This window comes from Bombus impatiens, unplaced genomic scaffold (genome assembly GCF_000188095.3).
Source record: "Bombus impatiens unplaced genomic scaffold, BIMP_2.2 scf_0033, whole genome shotgun sequence".
Classification (NCBI taxonomy): Eukaryota; Metazoa; Arthropoda; class Insecta; order Hymenoptera; family Apidae; genus Bombus; species Bombus impatiens.
Window position 1 is genome coordinate 1353103 of NT_176452.1, and position 20602 is coordinate 1373704.

The window sequence follows — 20602 nt, forward strand, 5'->3', positions numbered from 1 at the left end:
TTTTTTCTTTTTTCTTTTTTCTTTTTTTTTTTTTTTTTTTTTGTTAGTTTGTTATTTAGGAACGAAACAAAAAATTAAAGCGTAGATTCGAGAAAGACGTTGGTAGTTTGTGCCGTTGCATTTTGTATAAATGACAAATTTCGTAAAGGTTTCTCTTTTCTAAATTTGTTAGACGATAGTTGATGTAGTTAGCGATTCAAACCTCGATTTACAAAGCTACGTTTACGACTTTCCTCCTATTTCGTTGGTTACACGCCATAACCGGAGAAAACATGCAAATCTATCACCGTGAAAGTCCAAACACGTTAAAATGGTTATTGCAAAAAAACGTAGAATCCTCCGTTATGCAATATTCGTGAAATTTCTTGCACTATCGAAGCAAACGTATTGCTCCTTCTTTTATGCGGCAATAGAAATTCTAGAACGAAAATTACACAAGAATTTTGCAATTCAAATTGCTTAAAAAGCGCATTTACTTATTTCAGTCAGCACCGAGTGGATCAATACTCGAAAATCAACGTCTCCCGATGAGATAATTCCAATGAACGAAACAATAAGAATAAGGAGAAAAATATGTATAAAAACATTTCATCTAAAATTAGCAGGTTGAACAATAGAAGAGCTATTAATTTCCTAGACTCTCTAGAACGGTACCGGAGCGAGCCAATTCTCGTACCCCGATTCTTAGAACTCATTTCAATCCGGCAGGATAATTCCGCGCCGAAGACATTCCGACGGTCAGTGAGTCCTTCCACGTCACGGGCCAGAGATTCTTAAAATAAATCTTTCGGCTGGCAACTTCCTCACTGGAAATTTAGTCGATGAAACGAATACGTTCTCTGAGAGGCTGGAGGTCGAGGAAGTTCTTAGTGACGAAGGACGCAGGAGTAGGATAATTTAACTCGGACAGAAGCGTTTAATTTTGCTTTCGTATATTGCTTCGTAGAATCTTTGTAACTAAGAAATCGCTAGACTATGGATATTTCTATAAATTCTTCGAAATGTTTATAACATTCGCAAGTTAAACCGATCGACCTTCCGAATATTTCTTAATCCTAATTTCAAAAAATTTTTATTACTAAAACGCGCGATTGATATGCGATTCTTTTTTCTTTTTTTAATTTTAATTAAAAGATTAAGCTCGAAGAAGTTGATCAGTTTGACTTAAAAAGTTAATTTCTGAACAGACAGGAGGATGCAAAAAAAAAAAGGTGACGTGTAATATTGGTCAATGTAAAATTTAAGACGAAGAAGCTTAGCGCGATTTGGCAATGCGCGAGTCTGCCGCCACCCGGTCGTACTATAAAAATCTTATCGGCGATCTTTGTGCTGCCCGAGTGGGGACGCTTAATATTAATGTCTCCTCTCGCGCGGTGGTATCCTCGCATCCATACACACCGGGTGACTCTGAACGACGTACAACGATATTCGAAACAAGACATTACAAAGTGAATTTGCGTTAGAAAGTTGGAAAGTCGACGATCGAAGTAGTAATATTTTTCTAAATGATATTCAAATCGATATTTCGTAGCTAAAATTAGTATCAAATTGTCTAATTTCTACGCTGAAATCTAAACTTAGATGGATAAAAACATTATATCTAACGTGAGATATCCTTTGGGTAATTTTCTAAACGATATTGTCACGAAATCTTTGAGGATACCGAAAAATATGAAACTGCTTTCAATCGCTGGGCTTACGTTTCACGTGGCTCTTTACCTTGACTCTTTATCGAAAGAGGAAACTTCGGATAGCCTTTCGTTTCCGTAAGAACGGCGATAAGGAGAGAATTAACGAAGATATCGAAATCATTGACCCTCCTTGACTCTTCTTCGTTCGTTCTGACTGCATGACTTTTGCCAATAATTGCGAGTCACCTCGCCCAGGGGACTTTTCGCAAGCGGAATCGTTGCACGCAAAGGTCGCCAGGTAATTTCCGAAGGAGCAAACATTCTTCTAATTGCGATAATGAACTGAAACCGATACACGGGGACTAAGCAACGCCGTCGATTCTTCGACTAATGACCAACTGAATCGAACAATCTGCATTCCTCGAGTGTCACGATCGTGAAATATGTATGCGAACGGTGTTCAAAAAATCCACAGAATTAAAATTCATGGATAGGGACGAAACGAATAAGCTGCTCGGAAGATAGACACAGGAGAAGATAAGATATTAATCACCAGCGTACAGAAGATCATTCTTAAACCGGATTCCACGAGACATCTACAAATCTCTAAAATCGTATATTTATCTGTCATAACTCGACTGCTGATTCTTATGCCTATTCCTATTTTTAAACATACGTTGGAAACAACTGTTTCGTTAAAAGATATTCGTATCGTGTACAACTTTGCACTTTCGAGTTCCTCGTAAATGCACCAAAATCCGCAGTCTAATCTTAAACACGGGACCTGGAATAGAGATCGAGTAGAAACACCCGTTAGAAAACGTTAAACGCGAACGTGTAGAAGAATCGTGCACCAGGTACCAACGTCCCGTATCCCCCAGTATAACGTATGAACACCACAGGCTCGAGGTAGTATAGGAGTTTAATTGGTGGTAATATGAATCCGCGTAATATAAACCGCCATCAGTCTCTCGCCAGGAGAGTGCGCGAGCAAGAAAGTGGCGGAGGTGGCCCTCGAGAAATAACAGAGAAGGGAAACACGTTCGACCCAGACCCACGAAACGATGTCTCCACCTTCGTAATACCGACGACTCTTTTTATCACTGTCGCGAAACACGTTGCCCTTTGAACGTTCCGAGTCTAGCCTCGTGAAACGAGAGTAACGGGGGCAATTTAGATCCAGTCGATCGCTTCGTCCAGCTGAGAATTAGGCGTCCTCGAGGATGATAGAACTGGGACCGAGAACAAACGATCTCTACCAGGCGCTAACAAGCTTTTTAAACGAGCGCAAATTGATTCGCGATCTACTTGTTCCACACGCCAGTGTATATGATACGTAGATTATCGTTCGTAAGTATTTAGATAAATTGCTCGATTCTTAATGGCGATATTTTAAACGACGTTTATTGAAATGGCCACTTAAATTTGATATTTAGTATTTCCACGTATCGTTCGAATTTCCTATTTGAATCTGGTATTCGAATTCGGTATTCGATCAAAAGAATGGAAATTAATAACGAATCGGTAATTAGACGTAGTATTTGCTATCTATTTATGGAATCACAGCAGACTATGAGTTTAAGTTGCTCGTTAAAGTTACGCAGTCGCAGAAACGTAGAAAAGTTGCAATTCTAATTTAATCACGAAGCTTAGCATACCGTACGTAACGAACAACCCATTTCAGCCAATTTATACACGTTCGAAACTCAAAACCACGAAACTCTCTACTATTACGAAACTTTCCATTCTCTCCGTCCGTTTCCTCACCAAATGTCAAGTCCACCGCCATACAAATAACACTGTTACACATCGCCGAAAGTTCGTAGCAATCAAAGAACGCTCACAACCCTCGTCTGTTGTCTCGGGGTGCGACAATCTCTCCTGGAATACCAGGGAGGGCCGAGTTCCAAGTTCGTTGACTCGCCACGAGTCGTAAGCGATCCTAAGAAGATAAATACACCAGCAGAAGACGATTCCAAGGCGTTTCCCCCGAGGAACCCGCTATCCCTCACAGTTCACCCTCTTTTTCCTCCGACTGCCGTGCATTTTCTCTAATGTATTCACAAATCTTCGTTCTAGCGAGACGTTATCATTCTCCGAGCAGCCCGGAGCGTCGTTTCACGGCGACCATGTGTCCGTGCATACGTGTGCGATAGCGCGAGGGCGCTCGCTTTCTTCCAGCCCCGCTCGAGCTGCAAGGGTGGAATTCATTTCGCGGCCCAACGCCCTCGTCTATAGCCCGGCAGCGGCGTTCGATTGCTTCGATTATCCTTACCTTATTCTGAGAACCCCTCCAGTCCCCATCGAACCTCTCTTTTTCTTCTACGATCCTCGATTCGCCATTCTCGTTCCGGGACATCGACGAGAGTGACTCTATCGCGAGCGACTTCGCGTTCCACGTAAACCCCTCCCCCTTCCCTTCTGCCTGATCAGAGAGCTCTGGAAATCTATCGTTCGGGGTGCAACTACCCTCGAAATCCCCGATGGTCTTTCACCTTCGTCGCAGAGTTGATCCTCTTCGCGAAGGCTCCGACTACGACTGAGAAACACGGATAAAGAGATGGAAAAAGGGTTAGAGCGACGAAGACGAGGGTAGCATAAGGAGTAGTAGTGGAAATTAGGGTCAATATAGTCGACAAGATTTACCACGAGGAAGTTTGTTAACGAAACAGTTGCAGGTTGAGAAAAAATCGATCAAAACTTTGGAATCGGTACGCGTTCCAGGTAGATCTAAGAATTTAAAGAGAAAATGAGCTTAGAAGAATTCTGCAGCTTCGGCAATTCTTTCGTAGGAAATGAATTAAAGTGAGGTAAATTACCGTCGATATCTGGAGAAGAAATTTGGAATTCATAACAAAATTATCTGGTAGGAAAAGCTCTCTCTACTCTACATTGTCCCAAGTATATCCACATGGATTTCTTGCCTCGCTTTATGCAGTGTACGTACAATTTTTATCTTTGATCTTGTAGTTTAGGAGTTCGTTTAAGAATGTAATTAATATATAGTTTGATTCATCAAGTTCATTTAGGTGCTTTTGCGTTATAAATGAAAGAGCCGATCTTACGTGCGAAGGTAGTAAGTCCAGTTTTATCGGCTTCCGGATTTTAACGTTACTCGGCGATGACTAAACGCGAAATAGTTTTTCCGATGGCTTTTAGCTATTTATTGTCTTTTAAAGTAAAGGAGAATTTTACGAGAAAGTTTTCGCAATTGGCGCGGACACAATGACGGTTTTATTCGAATTTTAGTCGTTTCGAGTTTGATCCCGGAATGCTTGGCTCGGTACCATGAGCATCGGCCGTGACAAATATGCAGGCGAAATATCACTATAGGGAAAGGAGTTTCTTCGAGAGATCTATCGCATACCGATCGTACAGAGAAAAACGGTGGTATCGTTGGTAATTTAGCTTTCACGGTTTAATGATTCCGTTGAGCGCGTAGCAAAGAAACAAACGTTTCGAATTTTTCGAGAGGAATGCAAATTTTATTTCCTCGTGGAATCTTATTGTTCGTTTCAGATGGAATAGTTACACAACAAATACACAAACTACGAATAAAGGACTTAGATTTTACTTTAGAATTCCACCAAGTACCAACCATCGATCAAAAATCAACTGAACGAATTGTAAAATACATTTTAATTGAGGGAAACCGCAAATCGTCGATGAAACGATAATACATCGAAAGAAACGCGAATCTTTCTACATTCCCGATGCACAAATCTAATTTCTTCAAAACTTTCTACCTCGTAAAACAAGCATTTATTTACGCAATTAAAATATCATTTATAACATAACTCGCGTTATAATTTATACTTTGGTTCGCCATATGATTCGTGTAATTTACCATATCCACGACCTAAGCTCAAATACTATATAAAATACCATAGAACTCGTATTACGTCGAAACCAAGCGAGAGAGGCAAACGTTCCCCGGCCTCCAAGACAGCTACCAAACAATTCATCTGCCATCAACTATGAAACCGTCCGTATCTCGAGAAACACGGTCGAAATTTATTCATAATCGAGGCTGGAACGGCGGTATGGCGAACATTTCGGTGCCAGAAAGAAGAATATCCACGGAAAGACACGAAGGGGTGGGGAATCGAGGGGTCGAAGTCGCGTCGTCATTCCAGAATATGAGATTTCCAGCAGTTCCAGGCGAGGGAGTGGTCGTACGTAAGAGATCGAGGGTCGAAGAAGGTCCAAGGGAGAATTCGCGAGAGAAGCTAGAAAGAGAAGCGGATATAATGGGCACCGAAGCGGCTGAGGGGCATAAGCCGGCGAATCTGGCGACTCGTACGCGAAGAAAAGCGCGTACTCGTACGAGCAGAGTCGATCGGGGGACATTATTGGATTCTGAGCATTCTCCGAGTTATTAAAATTCGAAGCGAACCGCGAGGCGACCAGAGCGAAAACTTCCCCTTTCGTCTCGCTGGTCTTCAGGGGTGGAACGTTTGTCGAAGAATATTAAAGCCCCGATACCCGAAGCCTCTAGAAAAGAGAAGAACTGTTGGCAAAATCCTAGCCCATGCATTTCTTACGCGATTTGTTAGCGACGAGCGAAGAAGCTTTCAACGAGCTTTAAAAATTTGCGGGGCTTCTGCTAATTTTATATGAAAATTTATATTTTAGGCATGGCTTGAAAGATCGTTTGGAGAAGAGCATGACCGATATCGACGTTAATTGTAGCATCTCTTTCAACAATTAGGAGCTGTGATTAGCTTTCAAGAACCAAGAGCTACGACTCGATTATTTTCGAATGTAATATTGCGAGAATATTCGACTTGACGATGATGCCGATTTTATCATTGCGATTAACATAGAATACTCGAATATTTCGACGAGCATTGTTAGCTCCATTATCGTACAATAAATATTACAGAAATAAAATCGCTGCGAAGAAATCGTCAAGTTCTTAAAACCGGCAGATGCGATCAAATAGATAATTATTCCATTACAATGGTAATGTAAAATAAAGAATCGTTATATTAATATCCATAGCGTGAAACTTTAGTACAAAGAAATCTACACCAACGATTGGTAATACGTTGAAAGCAGAAATCGCGATATTTTCCACGTTAATTTACCAAAGAGCGTCCAGAATATCGCAAGCATTTTATCGGCGGTCTCCGCCTACTCTACGTCGATGCTATCATAGCCTATTATCAAATCAAAATGATCAATCATCAGGGTCAATAGCGAATACCGGGGGAGGGTTGCCTTCTCACTGGTGCGAGGCAAACACAAAAGGCGACAGCCAGTTTTCAAGAGGGTCCGGTAAAAGGCGGCAGAAGTCACCGAGGGCAGATTCAAGGGAGGGAAAGGTGGCAAAGGTCGTTCTCGAACCTTGATCAGGGGTGTCCGTCTCGTGTGAGTAAATACAGGGATCTTCTTCGTAATCGGCGTAATCGTTCGACCGACCATCGATCATGCTTCCACAATAAACTTAATATCATTTCGCGTCGAACTGCGTGAAAAGTTGAACGCCCGGGAGATGATCCTTCGATTACACAAACGCGACTCGCGTAGTCGACATTGTGCGTATTGGAAAGCGTATCGTGGAGAATTTTAAAAGAAACCAACGTACATTTAGTGATTTTGTCAAGGATACCTTTGCTATCGATGCAACGATGAACGAAACTTTTTTAAAGTAAATCAATCGTCGAGGAATTTTCTTCGGATCGTCCAAAGAGACAACGTTTGATATAATCGATATATCTGTTATATATAACGGGATCGGTACGTGAGAAAAGAATAAATTAGTCGAGATTTGCCATTGTGCTTGGATTGAAAAAGAGACCCAAACAAAAGCTATTTACGATTATCCAGAAACGCGATTGACATTCGTAAAAGAAAATCTCCGTACAACGTGTAACCTACGAACTACATAGAAGCTCAATAAGAAGATAATAATCAGCCTGCTCCCTTACGAACAAAGCAGGCCGAACAATCAAGTAACGCGCACGGCACGCTAACGAACAAATAAAAATCCCTTCCGCGTGTTGCATTTTCCGGCGCATTAGTTGCGCACAATGGTTCCGGTAAAAGGTACAGCGGTAATGGTACGCAACGTAACGAGATCCAAGGAAAAAGGCAAACAATTCCGCCGCCTGATCGAATATAAGTAAATTAAACGCTAGAGAGCTATATATGAAAGTATTCGTTTATACGACGAATAAAAATACAAAGAAAAGTAGACAATGTCCATCTTCAGCGATTTTACGCATGGAGCATCGGAATGAACAATTTATAAAGATTGACAAGTAAACGTATTTGAATAAGATAAATTAGAAAATTTAGTATAGCGATTAAAAGGTTGTTGATCCGCCGATGCAATCGCAGATCTTCCCACTTCTAATACCGATTACTGTCATTTTCAAAAACGAAATTTGATGTTTCAACGCGATCCATGCGACATAATTTTCAACAAGACCTTTCATTCGTTTCAAACATTTTTACAATCGTCTTCGAACGCGTAACACGAATCTTTCCCATCGATTCTTCCGATACACGCTGCACGCGTGTTACGGTAGCAAATAAAACACTGAAGATTAAAAGCGAGGGTGTCGCAAACGCACATGTGCGCGAGTTTCTCTGCTCGAAACGAGAAACGTGGGACGAGAAAAAAGACCGGGGGTGAAAAAAAAACGAGCAACTCCACGGTTACGTTTGATTTTTGATCTGCATTGCTGTTCGCCGGCCCGGAAGGAAAGCCTTTAGAGAATTTTTCCAGCTGGGAAAGCCGTTCGAATATTCACCGAGCTTCTGGTGGCTCTCTATTCAATCCGCTCTTTCATTTCCGTGATTGCTGTTTTAAATAATTGCATCTCTATACCTATCCGGTCGCGGAGTCCCTTCCTGACTCGTTTGCGCAAAATATTTGAAATCGACCTGGGTTATCCCTTCTCCGACACTCGCCCCTCCGCGACGTTTTCACGTTTTTCATCGGATGGCTTCGGTAACTCGCGATTTTTAATTAAATCCTCTCTGACTGACGGCCGAGATCGATGAAAAGAAAAATGTTGGCACTCGTGCGCGACACGTTGCCAAACGGGATTCTATGAAATTGGCTATCGGCCCAAGCTGAGCGCGAATACTCGCGAATCGACGGGGGTAAAAAAGTCATTTGCGGGATTGAAATGGAAATTCGATCGTGTTCCCGTGGAAATTCCATTCGCACGAGAGTAGGACTTTGAACAGGCTGTTCTATTGATTTCAGCGAATTCGATGGTCAATGAATATCTTTTTTCTTTCCTCTTTGTTCTTTTCGTCTTTTCTCCCTTTTTTTTCTTTTTTTTTTTTTTTTGATGCAAATTATAATGGCCGTTAGAGGTGTAACACCGCTGGATAGAGACACGGCAACGCTGAAAAATTAGAAAGGACCTTTTCCTCGCTTTCGAGGGTATCGAACCCTCGTTTTTCGATATTTTTTAACAAGCTGCTCCATGGGGAAAAATATCATATTTCTGTAAAGGCGGCTCGAGCGTCTCCCTTTGACGTCCCCCTTTAAGTTTAGTTGCCATCTCGAGCCGGTGAACGATCGATCGTCTTGGTTCCGTCTCTCCCTTCTATTGTCACAGCATGGCCCGAGGGTGAAGCGAGGAAAACTGCTGGAAAAATTTACATCCTCGATTGCGACAGTATGGTCGTGTTTGGGTTAGCTAGGAACAAACGTGACGAGAAATCGCATGGAAAACGTATCGAACGTTGGAAGAACGTTTTTATAGCGATTGACTGAATATGAATGTAAATGTGGTTGATTACGTGCTGGTTATTGTGCACGTAATAGCATATTTTTATTTAAACCAACTGATATAAAAAGATTGACAGGGAAACGACGTTGTTACGTAATATTTATATAGACCGAATTTAATCGTTTTTGATAGCGAATTATCGAGTACGTAGGAACAACAACGACAGAGTATCGACAATTCGCGTCAATTATCGTTACTACTCCTGCAATAATATTTCAATTTCGCATAAACGCGTATCTTTTCTCTGAACTATTAAACCTCAACATTGCCAATCTATTTGTTAAATGGGTTAAAAGTTACATCTTTGCGCGTAAAATAAAGATCGTAAAATATCGGTAAAACAATAACGCAAACTGCAAATCAAAATTTCGAGATAATAATCCAAACCACAAATCAGTGCGATAAACCGCCTCCTCCGTGAAATCCACCTCGTTCTACGACCACGCTGCAATCTACGACCAGTTACAATGTCAGAAAAGGACGAAAGCGAATCCGGGCGGCGCCGAACCCAGCGACAAGACTTTCTCGATCTTCCGTTCAAATCACCGGAGCCACTCCTGTCGCCGTGATATCTTTGTTCGACGAAAACCGGACGGAAGGAAAGCCCGTTCCTCGAACCGCGGCAAGAAAAATAAGTCCTTCCGCGAATCTGCGTTCCATCCAGCGTGAACGATCGACGAAGAAGAAATCGGAAAAATCGCAGAAAAATCGACGGGACGGTCGATGCATGCGAGGGTGGAAATGCAAGAGAAGAGAATAGAAGGGATGGCGTATCGCGGGTGTCGTGATTCGTGCGAACCGGCCTTTACGATTCGAAATCGGTCGATGGAAGCGGCGGAACGGGAGACAACGGCGAGAAAAGAAGAAAAGGAAAGGGAGACGAGGGAGAAAAGCGAGAAAGGAGGGCGAAGGAGAGGCGAGACAAGAAGGGAGGAGATGATAGAGGAACGGAAAAGGAAAGAGAGAGGAGAAAGAGAGAGAAAGAGAAAAGAGAAGCCTCGAGTGCTAAGCCCGATGCGAGAGAGTGGCCAGGCTAAGCCCAAGGCAGAAAGAAAGGTTTTATCTGCTCGTAGTTATTTATCGCTTTCCGTTGTAGCGCTGGCGTCGGGGCACGACCAATCAGAAGTCAGTATCCCCGGGTACCAGTCCGCGCCATCCGCATACATTATCGTGCGGAGCCTCGGCCATTGTCTTTCCACCGTTGTAAATCACATTTTATTCCCTCGCTTACGGTTTCGTTTTATTTATTTGTCGGAGAAACGTATCGCTACCGTACTCGTGGCCAAAGGGGCGCTCGCGCGCGCTCCTCGCGCTCTTCTAACGTGTACAGACGGACGAAGAGACGGACGTGCACACATAGAAATAGATATACCTATATACACACGTGTACCATCGCGGAACAACACGAGAAGGACACACGTGTAGCCAGAGGAAACACACGCTTCCCCGTAAAATCCGTGTAAAGGGAACACACATCCGTGAGTCGAGGGTACCATCGTGGTTGTTCCCTCTTGTTTTCTCCTTTGGACACTCTCTTGAATCGTCCTTTCCTCTCTTTCGTCGACGTAGAACGTGTGAGAGAGGGCTTCGAGGGGGAGAAACGAACGAACGACTTCGATTTTTATTAAGCACCCGGGTGGACCGAGCAACGTCCTCGTCCTCGTCGTCTCCAACGACGACTGTTTAACTAAATTCCATCGCGGGATCACCCTGCTGGTTCGTGATCTCCCCCTAGGACCCCGATAGCCTTTTTTCTTGCCCCGAGCTGCTCCGCTGGCCCGTTGTCCTCGTTCTTTTGGCCACGCTTTCTTTCGAGCCTTTTTCTTCTCTCTCTCCTTCTGCACGCCGCGGAATAAAAGTGAAAGGATGCCTCGCATGATTTACGGAAACGACGAGCTGATGAAACGGCTCTCCGGGCCCCGTTTTCGAACCGCACCGCTCCCCATCGGCGACCGCGATCACCGCCTCCATCCACTACCACGCCATTCTAATTCCACGCGCTTTTTCTCCATCCTCCTATCGTGCTGCGTTCTTTTTTCCATAGCTTTAGTACCGATGTTATTGAGCATTCTATGGCAGTTGTTCGTGTATCGATGGGTTAAGCAGTAAATTATTAAGGCGTTCGTTATATCCAGATACCCTGCAAGATATCGTTTCGCGGACGCTGGTCGTCTTGCTTCGTATAATTATCATTTATTTACGATAATCATAGAATACGCGCGTTCTACGCAAAGTGCCCGAAACGTCTCTGCATCCTCTTGTATTTAATCGATAAGTCGGATATCGTTGAGGATCGATCGTCTTCTCGATTTCCCGCCACGATACGCGTAGACTTTTTCGCGTTCCACGCTGCGAAATACTCGCAACGATATCGCACAGTACTATAATAGATATTATCTCGTTCAAAAAATGTTCGAAAGAGATATACGTCGACGTCACGCTTAATAATTGTTATCAGTAAATCGTGTTGCATTGACAATTGGCGAAAAATACCTGGTCGGTCGAGTAGTAATTCCGAATTAATAACACGAAGGAGAAAAGATTCGAAGAATTGGGTCAGTGATACGAAATTATGGTTTTCACGCAACAACGACAACTAAAGATCCATACGCACAGTTACAACTGGATAAATAAGTACATTGTACGATTCTGCTATAAACATAACGACGTCCGTTTCAATTATAACCGTGTCGTATTATTTCATTTACTCTCGTATCATCGAGCATCGATCTTTGTGCTTTGCTTCTTAACGATTCAACGATTCAACAGGAACGCATGATTTCTCCGAGTAGCAATGAAATCGCATTTCGAGAGTCGAGCCTCGACTCCAAACGATTCGATGCGTAGCGCGGTTTATTAACATGCTTCGACGAACTGCTATTTTATATGCGCGCAATCCGCGCACCATGTTAATTATGGGTTGCGTTACCTTGTGCCGATACTTAACCACAGCGTTGCACTCGACCCGGGTGAATTATTTCGCTCGTACAAAGCCAAAGATTTACGAAGTTTCGTAGTAAAAACTATAACACCCCGATACCATCGTTACGTTGTGAAACCCTTTACGCATACGCTCGTAAACGTAGCATATAAAAGAAAAAAAAGGACTCGCTGATGTGTATAATCCCTTTGGGTTTTTTAATTAATCATATAGTTTTTCGCGTTATAATTGTACCGCAGTTAGGCGCAATAACGATGCTTCGGCATCTTCGGCTTGTTCAAATGTAATTGTGAATTATCTCCGCTCTTTCTGAAACCACTGCCATCATTATTATACGACGATGTAGAAAATTATAGTCGAACAAGTTGAATACGAGGTTCGTTTAAAAGTTCTGTATTACCTTGTCTTGTTTATATTTTAATAATACGTGTTGGGTTATAGTTTTTGCTGCAGATTGTAGGAATAATAACGTCGATAGTTGAGCATCTAATTCGCGAACGTGTAATATAAGAGATATTTTCTCACAGAATCCACATTTACGCTTATCCTCGCACATGTGCGCTTCGTTTACGAATTATCGTGAAATTTCCCTTTTAAATTTCGTTTTCAATCGAGTTTGCTTTATCGTAGGATTTCGATCAGACGCGTAACGTGGCTCGATGAACGTATCAGTAGGCTGGCTAAAAACCAGACAATGACAAGTCAATTAAAGAAAATGAAAGAAAAAATTGATTATATAATAGAAAGTGACGTGCAAAACAATCGAGTCTCGAAGCGTAGCATAAACTTTCACGCTTATCAAGCTGCACCTACGTGGTGTTGCCATCGACGCATACGATACTCTCGTACCGCTTTCCTACGAAATATAAATCACGCTGCACGAAAGTGTCCACGGCCGCACTAAACCGGCCTCCGCGTGCCAGTAACGAAACAACAATCGACCATAACGTGACCCACCAACAACAATATTATTGATCTCTACTACTTGAACGATCAACGTCCTCGATGTTTATCGTTCGCGGGAATGCTCGAACCCGCCGAAAAAGCGAACAGAGACTGTTCACGGCAGACAGAGTGAAACGGCTGTATAAAGAATTCTACTGCAGTACGGCGACGCGACGGAGGCGCCGGTTTCGAGGCGAAAGAGAGTCTGGCCTGCTCTGTGGTTTCTTTCGATCGGCTTCCAAAATTAATAACGACTGATTTTTATCTCCAATCCATTTCCGAAGTTAGCAATTTCATTTTTAACGAAAAGACGTTGAAAAAGAATTTCGAACAAGTTAAAAATTTAATTTTTTTTTTTAATCGTCTTTGATAACGTTGAAATTTTCAATAATTTTGTTCCAATAGAACAGAACGAATCGATCTAATCGATGTTCGTTAGAGGTATTGCATAGATTTAGTCCTGACCCTTTTCTCCTTTTATTCAAAATTATTTCGTGTATGAAAAATTAAAAAGATAAAAAAAAAAGAAAGAATTAAGAAAAATACATCACGACCGAATAAAACACCAAATGCTTGTGATAGTTTCAGCGGTGCAAGTAGACCATGCAGGCCAGGTTCTCTCCCAGCCTCAGTCGCGTCCTGGCCATCAACAGGTCAGTAACAACGATAAATATACATACATATTACTGAAACTTAAGCGTGCGGATAGAGACAGACGAGCGAGAACACTGTTCTATGTTATAATGGTATGACGCTGATTATCTGGATAAATAGGAGAATATACAATTTGAGACGTAAAAAAATCGGTAAAATCCGGATAATCGGCGTTTTATCGTAGAAGCGTATAGTTGCGTTGTTAACGCATTATGGATCGTTTAATTGAAAGCGGCGATGATGACGGTACACGTGATAGCGTAGATAACGGTGCGCAAATTACATGGCACGCATTCGCACGTGTTTGACTTGTATGTAGATACTATCGTTTTCGTAACAGTATTGATGTGTTTGCCTGTGTCAGACGAGGAGTAACCTTTTTACCTTGGTTTCTCAGTAAATGGAAATTATTGAAAAGAAAAGGTACATTAATTTTAATGAGTCGGATAAGGTATCTGCTGGTTCGTTTAGCCTGATAATATAACCAGTTTGAAATTTTTAAAAATATTATGCTGTGTGAGTTAGGTATCTTATTTCGATATTACTATAGTGATAAATATATAGGTGCTTCGACGTTTCCAGATACCTGTAGCACGTATAGATGATATTCGGATAATGAGTTTTTGAAACGAAAGCTATAGGTGTAGCAAGATTTATAAAATTCTAAATTCTTCCTAAGGAAAATTTTATCAACGTACGATTTAATCTGCCACAGAACGTTCGACCTATAAATTTTGATAACCAATATGTTGATTTTTCGTTAGCTTAAGACGGATATTTCACTTATTTCATTTCTACATTAAAGGCTTTGTGTAATAAATTGAAATAGTTCGAGCGATAATTTGAAATTCAAAGTTTCGAGATTCGAAGTTCGCAGCTCACACAGATTCGAAATTTTACACTTTTATGATTACGTAGCAGTTACTCTACGTTTCTTATTACGAAATTGAAAACAATTTTTTCAATGTTCGTTCCAATACTATAAGCGAACGTTTCCAAAGTATAATTTATTCTACTTCTGATCATTTTTTTCCATGTAAATTTCACTTTTTCAAATCCTGTCTTGAGTAGACCAATAATCGTTAAAACTACGTCATTGAACGCACGCTCGAAAAGATGAAATATTGTCCATAACGTGTAAACTGCAATATAATACGAGATTTACATCGGTTAGCGACAAATTCATAACGCGTATAGAAAACCTCGCCGAGCAATTACAACGTGGCAGTGCAATTATTTATTTAATAGTCCGTGAAAGAGAAAGTCGTAGAACAGGTTGCTGCCACTGTTACGCGTCGTGGCCCTATCGATTATCGTTTCACGAAACATACTTCGATAGTTCGCTTAAACTTTTTCTCGTAAACTGTCGCGCGTTTTATGCAGGAACGTAACAACTTGGGAACAAAGAAACTTGTTGACCACCGACAACGAAGGAAAAGGCTTCTCGAAGCTGTTTTTCAATGCGTTTCGAATATCATCTACCAGACTACGAAAAATATTACTTGATATCTAGCATGGTAGAAAATTCTACAAATTTTTAAATATCTTTTACTCCTAACATACGCGTGAAACTTTAAATCGTCGTAATCGTTAGATCTATGTATTAATTCGGTGTCTTTAGATCTAGATATTTCTACTTAAAATTTAAGTATATCTTATAATGTACTTAAAAATCTAATATCTATATATCCAGAATAGACTTTTAAACAAATTTTTAATTTTTTACGCGTCTTCCGCTTTCCTCGTTAAAGATAAATCCGACGTATCTCGTAATCCGTATCTAAAATTTCAATTTTAGATTAAACAGGCACCGAATTAATTTACGATCCTAATAATTTCCATCGTTATCCTCGCACGTCCAAACGACCATCCCTTGTTTTCTCCAATCCCCAATCGCGTTCAACTTTTTTTTCGTCGCCGTACACCCTGTTGCCTTCGCCATGGACGACCTTTTTCTTTGCGTGCGAAATTAGTCTAACCTCAAATTAGCTCCCCGTCAAACATCCAATGTTTCCCTCGTTCTGCCTTATGTCTCGTTACTGTTGTTTCTTTTTTTCCCTACTTTGGCCAACGAAACTCGAAACCTGCACGGTGGGTAACTTTGTTTTGTGTTGGGTCGCGCGACCAGAAGCTTTTTTGCCCTCCCCTTTTTTCAATTCTACTCCAGCGTATCTCACCCTCCATGCAAATGAGCGTATCGCGGATCTTCCTCGCCCCGTGCCAAGGGCGTGCTCGTCTCGTTTAGAAAGGAAATACTCGACGCAGAACGCCTCTCTTTGTGGCTTTGGCCGCGTTCTCTGTTTGTTGGGGTTGCACTGATTAACTTGTCGCGTGCGAAATTGCGTTAACTACGATTAAATACTTTGCCAACGATGTACCATGGTTGAGAAAGAGAAGAACGAACTTCAAACTATAAATTTTATTAACTCGATTAGTACCAACTGTCGCTGTTACGTTATTAGCACCTTATGTCGCTAAAATATTATAATATTACGTTATATCGGTATAACGATCTGCATACGGTTTTTCTAACGTTATTAACAATTCTAGTCGAAACAATAAATATTCATATTTCTTATACACAAGACGATATAAAAGTCATTGAATTTTGTTAATCTTACTTCGTATTTCATAAAGCATCCTAGATAGAGAAAATTCTTTTTTTAATATAGCCTGTCTGGCGTTAAAACAGTGACGTGGCAATGAAAGAAGGAAAATAAAGGAGACGATTAAGTATGTAAGAATAAACTCGATGTGAGGTCTACCAGACGTCACCTCGACCCTTAACACGACCCAAAAACCGTCAAAGTCTGCCCGTTGTCATGTAGATTCGTAATCTTCCGCATTGTACCAAACAATGGAGGCATTCAGTCCCAGGAATAGTGTGAATGCTTATTAAAGTCACGCTGGTATTCACTGTGTTTAGCCTTTTCTGAAACCTTTGCTTACGATCGACAAAAAATGCCTCGATACAAAGAAACATGTCGACAAAGAAAAGCTGAATTTCTACCAGTCCTTGCATTAGTACGATGATTGGCCATCTAGCTGTAAAATTACGCTTTGATTGGATTTCTTTGCCTGGTATTTTAGATGTTTCGATTATTCTCTCATTTAGCGCCATCTTTTTAAATAGATTCTGATGGAAAATATTTGTGACTTACATCGAACCTTGAATCGCAATTAAACTCACTGTGATCCGATTAAACTACGGATAGCTTCTTAGGAAGATGACAACATTTTTTATAGAAGAATTTTTATATTTTGTAAATCAACAATATACTAGGAAACGATAGAATTACCAGAAATCTCGAGAATAATTTGTACGTGTAATTTCGCGAATTATTTTTAATGGAATTAACGATTGCTCTAGATTTAAAAATCTGGCTTAATTAAATAATTCTTTCGTTATCGTTCTACGAAATTTCTATTAAAAATATTTTGTTTAAACGCTCGCTTAACTTACAACGGAAAAATAATACAGCGACGAACGGTTACAAATATTCAATTAAAAAACTCGGATATTCTTTATCACGATTAGGTATCGAAAGTGAAATAACGGATTTCGTAATCGTTTGTGTACGAGGGAAATACAACGAAACGTACATCATTTCGTAACGAGTGTTGATTGTAGGTTTGACAGAAAGTTCTTAAAAATATTCTACTACAGAAGAAATATTTCCGTGGTGACGCGAAAACGGTGAAAGCGAGCAAATGATACGAACGATTATTTTATTGTACCGAGAAGATAAACTGTCTGATCGATATCTAAAGGCGAACCCCTCGGTACGTATGCAGCAACAATGCTGCACAGCTCGACTACTCAATGATTTATAACCCCACTTATGAACCAAATCGATTTCTCTCGAAGGTACTATCCTGACGCCTACACGCTCTTTTAATACGGATAGATTCGAGAGTCTTCTATGAAAACAACGATGCTTTTACATCGTTTCGGTACGAAAACCAGGGATTAACCGTGCAAAAATCAAAACGTAAATTTCTATAATACGTGTGTGTGGACAAATTTTGGGATGCGTTGGGATAGATTTGGCTAAGGATCTATTTAACACTAACGTTTTATTCTTTCGTGCGATGGACGAATGCTAAATGATTCGAATGAAACAAACTAGCGAATATGTTAGAGCTGGATCTCCATTATCTCGACGCGTTTAACCATCTAAATTCTAAAAGATCTTGCACGTTGGTATAACCGGATCGTTCTATATTTTACGCGTACAGTACTAGCCCGATACAAGTAAAATATAAAAAAATCCAAGTATAATTATCATTCGCGTAGACAGAGCAATTTCCAGTGTAATTTAAATACAAGAGAACCATTTGCATGGACAGCGTCGCTCGTATATCATACACCGTGGATACCTCTCGTCCGTTAATCGAAAGCAACGTATAAACAAATTATCGATCAAACGACGGAAAAAAGCAGGCATCCGAATATCATCGGTGTCACGAAGACACCGTTCACAGGATCTCACGAGAATGATCGTCAATTCCGCGCCTGGAAACCTCCACCCTTCGATCACATACCGCGGCGTTCTAATAAACGTTTCACAAAAGGATTTTAAAAGCGGAAGGGTATCCAATTATCGCCTGGTCACGACATCCGATCGTGCTGGAATTGCAAAAATAAATTCCCCGGATAGCCTTGCTCCGGCCGTAAGGAATAAAGGGGGTGATGGTTGACGAAGAGAGGGTAAACGGAAGGTGGCGAGGATGCAGTGTCAAGAAAGCGGAAAGTCCGATAATGAGACGTCCTCGCTTTGAAGTTGAAGGCAGGGCGATCGTCCAATGTCGACGTTCGATCGACGAGAAATGAGGCGAGCCCGATGAAGAACGAGGAGAAAGGGCAAAATAAAAAGAAGGCTACGAAGGTGGCAGAGGGTGAAATAAAGGCTGTTAGACGGTGGAAATTACTCTTTTCTGGAAAATCACGTGTGCCAGCTGCTGGTTGCACCAGCGATCGCGTTGTCGTATCGACTAAACAGCGTGTCACGTTCGTAGACAGACGACACGGACCGTGAAAACGATGTATGTACCGTTCGAAACGCTTCCATCTTCCGTACTTTTCGTCGTTTAGCGATCGTTTGCAAGGGTGAGGGGGGTCTGGCCCCTTCTCTTTCTCTACAAATTCAATAGCGAATTCGCCGCATCGTTAAACGATACAACTCGTAAAATTTCGCAGTTCGATGCGAATAAACGATTAAACGGATGCATGTTGACGATCGCAGTGGAAAACTTTGCGTTCAGTTTTACCTTGAAATTTCGATCTTTTATATGGCAGTTTAAACGCGAAAACTTTTATTCCTGATATTTGAAGGTATCGTCATTAGTAATCTTAATTCTGTTATTATACTATATTTTCGCTTTAACGACTTAGCGTTATCTTCGCGCAACGTTGCAAGAAATTTTATCAAGATTAGATAAAACGTAATTTTTCCATCTCAATTACGAATAAAATAATCTCTTTCGATTGTACATTCAGGGAATATACATTCGAGAGGGTGGATCTCGTGACTAGTACACCATCGTGTCTGCTCGCGACGATACTCTGTCGCGTATCGAAACGTCACGACAGAGATACCGAGGGTCGACGTCCGAATTAAAATGTTTTAAATAGCAATGACAGTAATTGCTCGGTATAAATAGTCTTTTTGTATTCTACCTCCTTCGCCGATTGATTCGAGGTTGATCACGTCCGATGGAACGATGTCGTATAAATTACCTTCTCTCAGCTTGAAAATGGTCCGCGTGATTCTAAATCGAAAGTTATAAATTATAAAATTCATATGTACGTATGATCGCTTGTTTCGCAGCATAAAATTAAATCTAAGTATATAAATTACTCTTTTAAAGCGTGGCACAAATACACGACGTCGGTAGCAAACGCGTTAAGCTCGCGTAGACAGAAAAACTCACAGCGAAATGACAATCGTGAAGCGACGAAGTTTCAGAGTCCCGAATGAAATACAGTATATGATAAAAAGGAAAGTAAAGAAGTACAAAGAGACATATACATGATTATTTTATGACACGATGGATTGGTCAGCACCTGCAGGACTCACGATCGTCAAGGCGAATGACCGTCTCCTCGCATTGTCCAAGGTTACGGGTCATCCCTGACCCTGCCACGCGTCCACCCCCTTTGAAAAAACTTCGGTAATGATCGTTCGTGACATAAAGCTATTTTTTGTTTCGACGCCTGCTATCCGTAAGAACCAGCGGCAATTGCGGCCCGCAACGCACAACCACACAAAGAAACTATGTATGTAATCGGAATACATTTGCGAGAATCACTGGGGTGAGCACGCATCCCCCATACTTCCCATAATAACGGATATCCGCGTATAAGGGGGGAAAAAATAGAAGAACTAATTTGCCACCCCCCGTATACTGAACTAGCGACCGCTTGAAACGAAGTATTAATAAGGGTAGTGTGGCTTTACATACAAAATACATGTTATAATTGGGTGCTTACGAAGCTCTTTACGCGAAGGTGCTGATAAAAATAGTATAGGAACAATTTCACCGTACTTTTATTCTTCGATATTTTGACATTTATTTATATACAGGGTGGTTGGTAACTGGCGATACAAGCGGAAAGGGGGTGATTCTACGCGAAAAAAGAAGTCGAAAATATAGAATAAAAATTTTTTTTT

The 20602-nt window shown here is 41.2% G+C and overlaps 1 protein-coding gene and 1 long non-coding RNA gene across 3 annotated transcripts in view; one reads left to right on the forward strand and one right to left on the reverse strand.

The window, feature by feature from the left end:
* Positions 1 to 20602, reverse strand: part of LOC117151845 — a 105752-nt gene that overhangs the window by 61860 nt on the left and 23290 nt on the right. The window lies entirely within an intron of this gene.
* Positions 6873 to 20602, forward strand: part of LOC112213129 — a 48044-nt gene continuing 34314 nt past the window's right edge. For both annotated transcript variants that reach the window (XM_033321610.1, XM_033321612.1), the window contains exons 1-2: positions 6873 to 7004; positions 13857 to 13927. In XM_033321610.1, the coding sequence (XP_033177501.1) occupies positions 13878 to 13927 (50 nt within the window). In that variant the 5' untranslated portion in view covers positions 6873 to 7004; positions 13857 to 13877. The remainder of the gene's footprint in view (positions 7005 to 13856; positions 13928 to 20602) is intronic.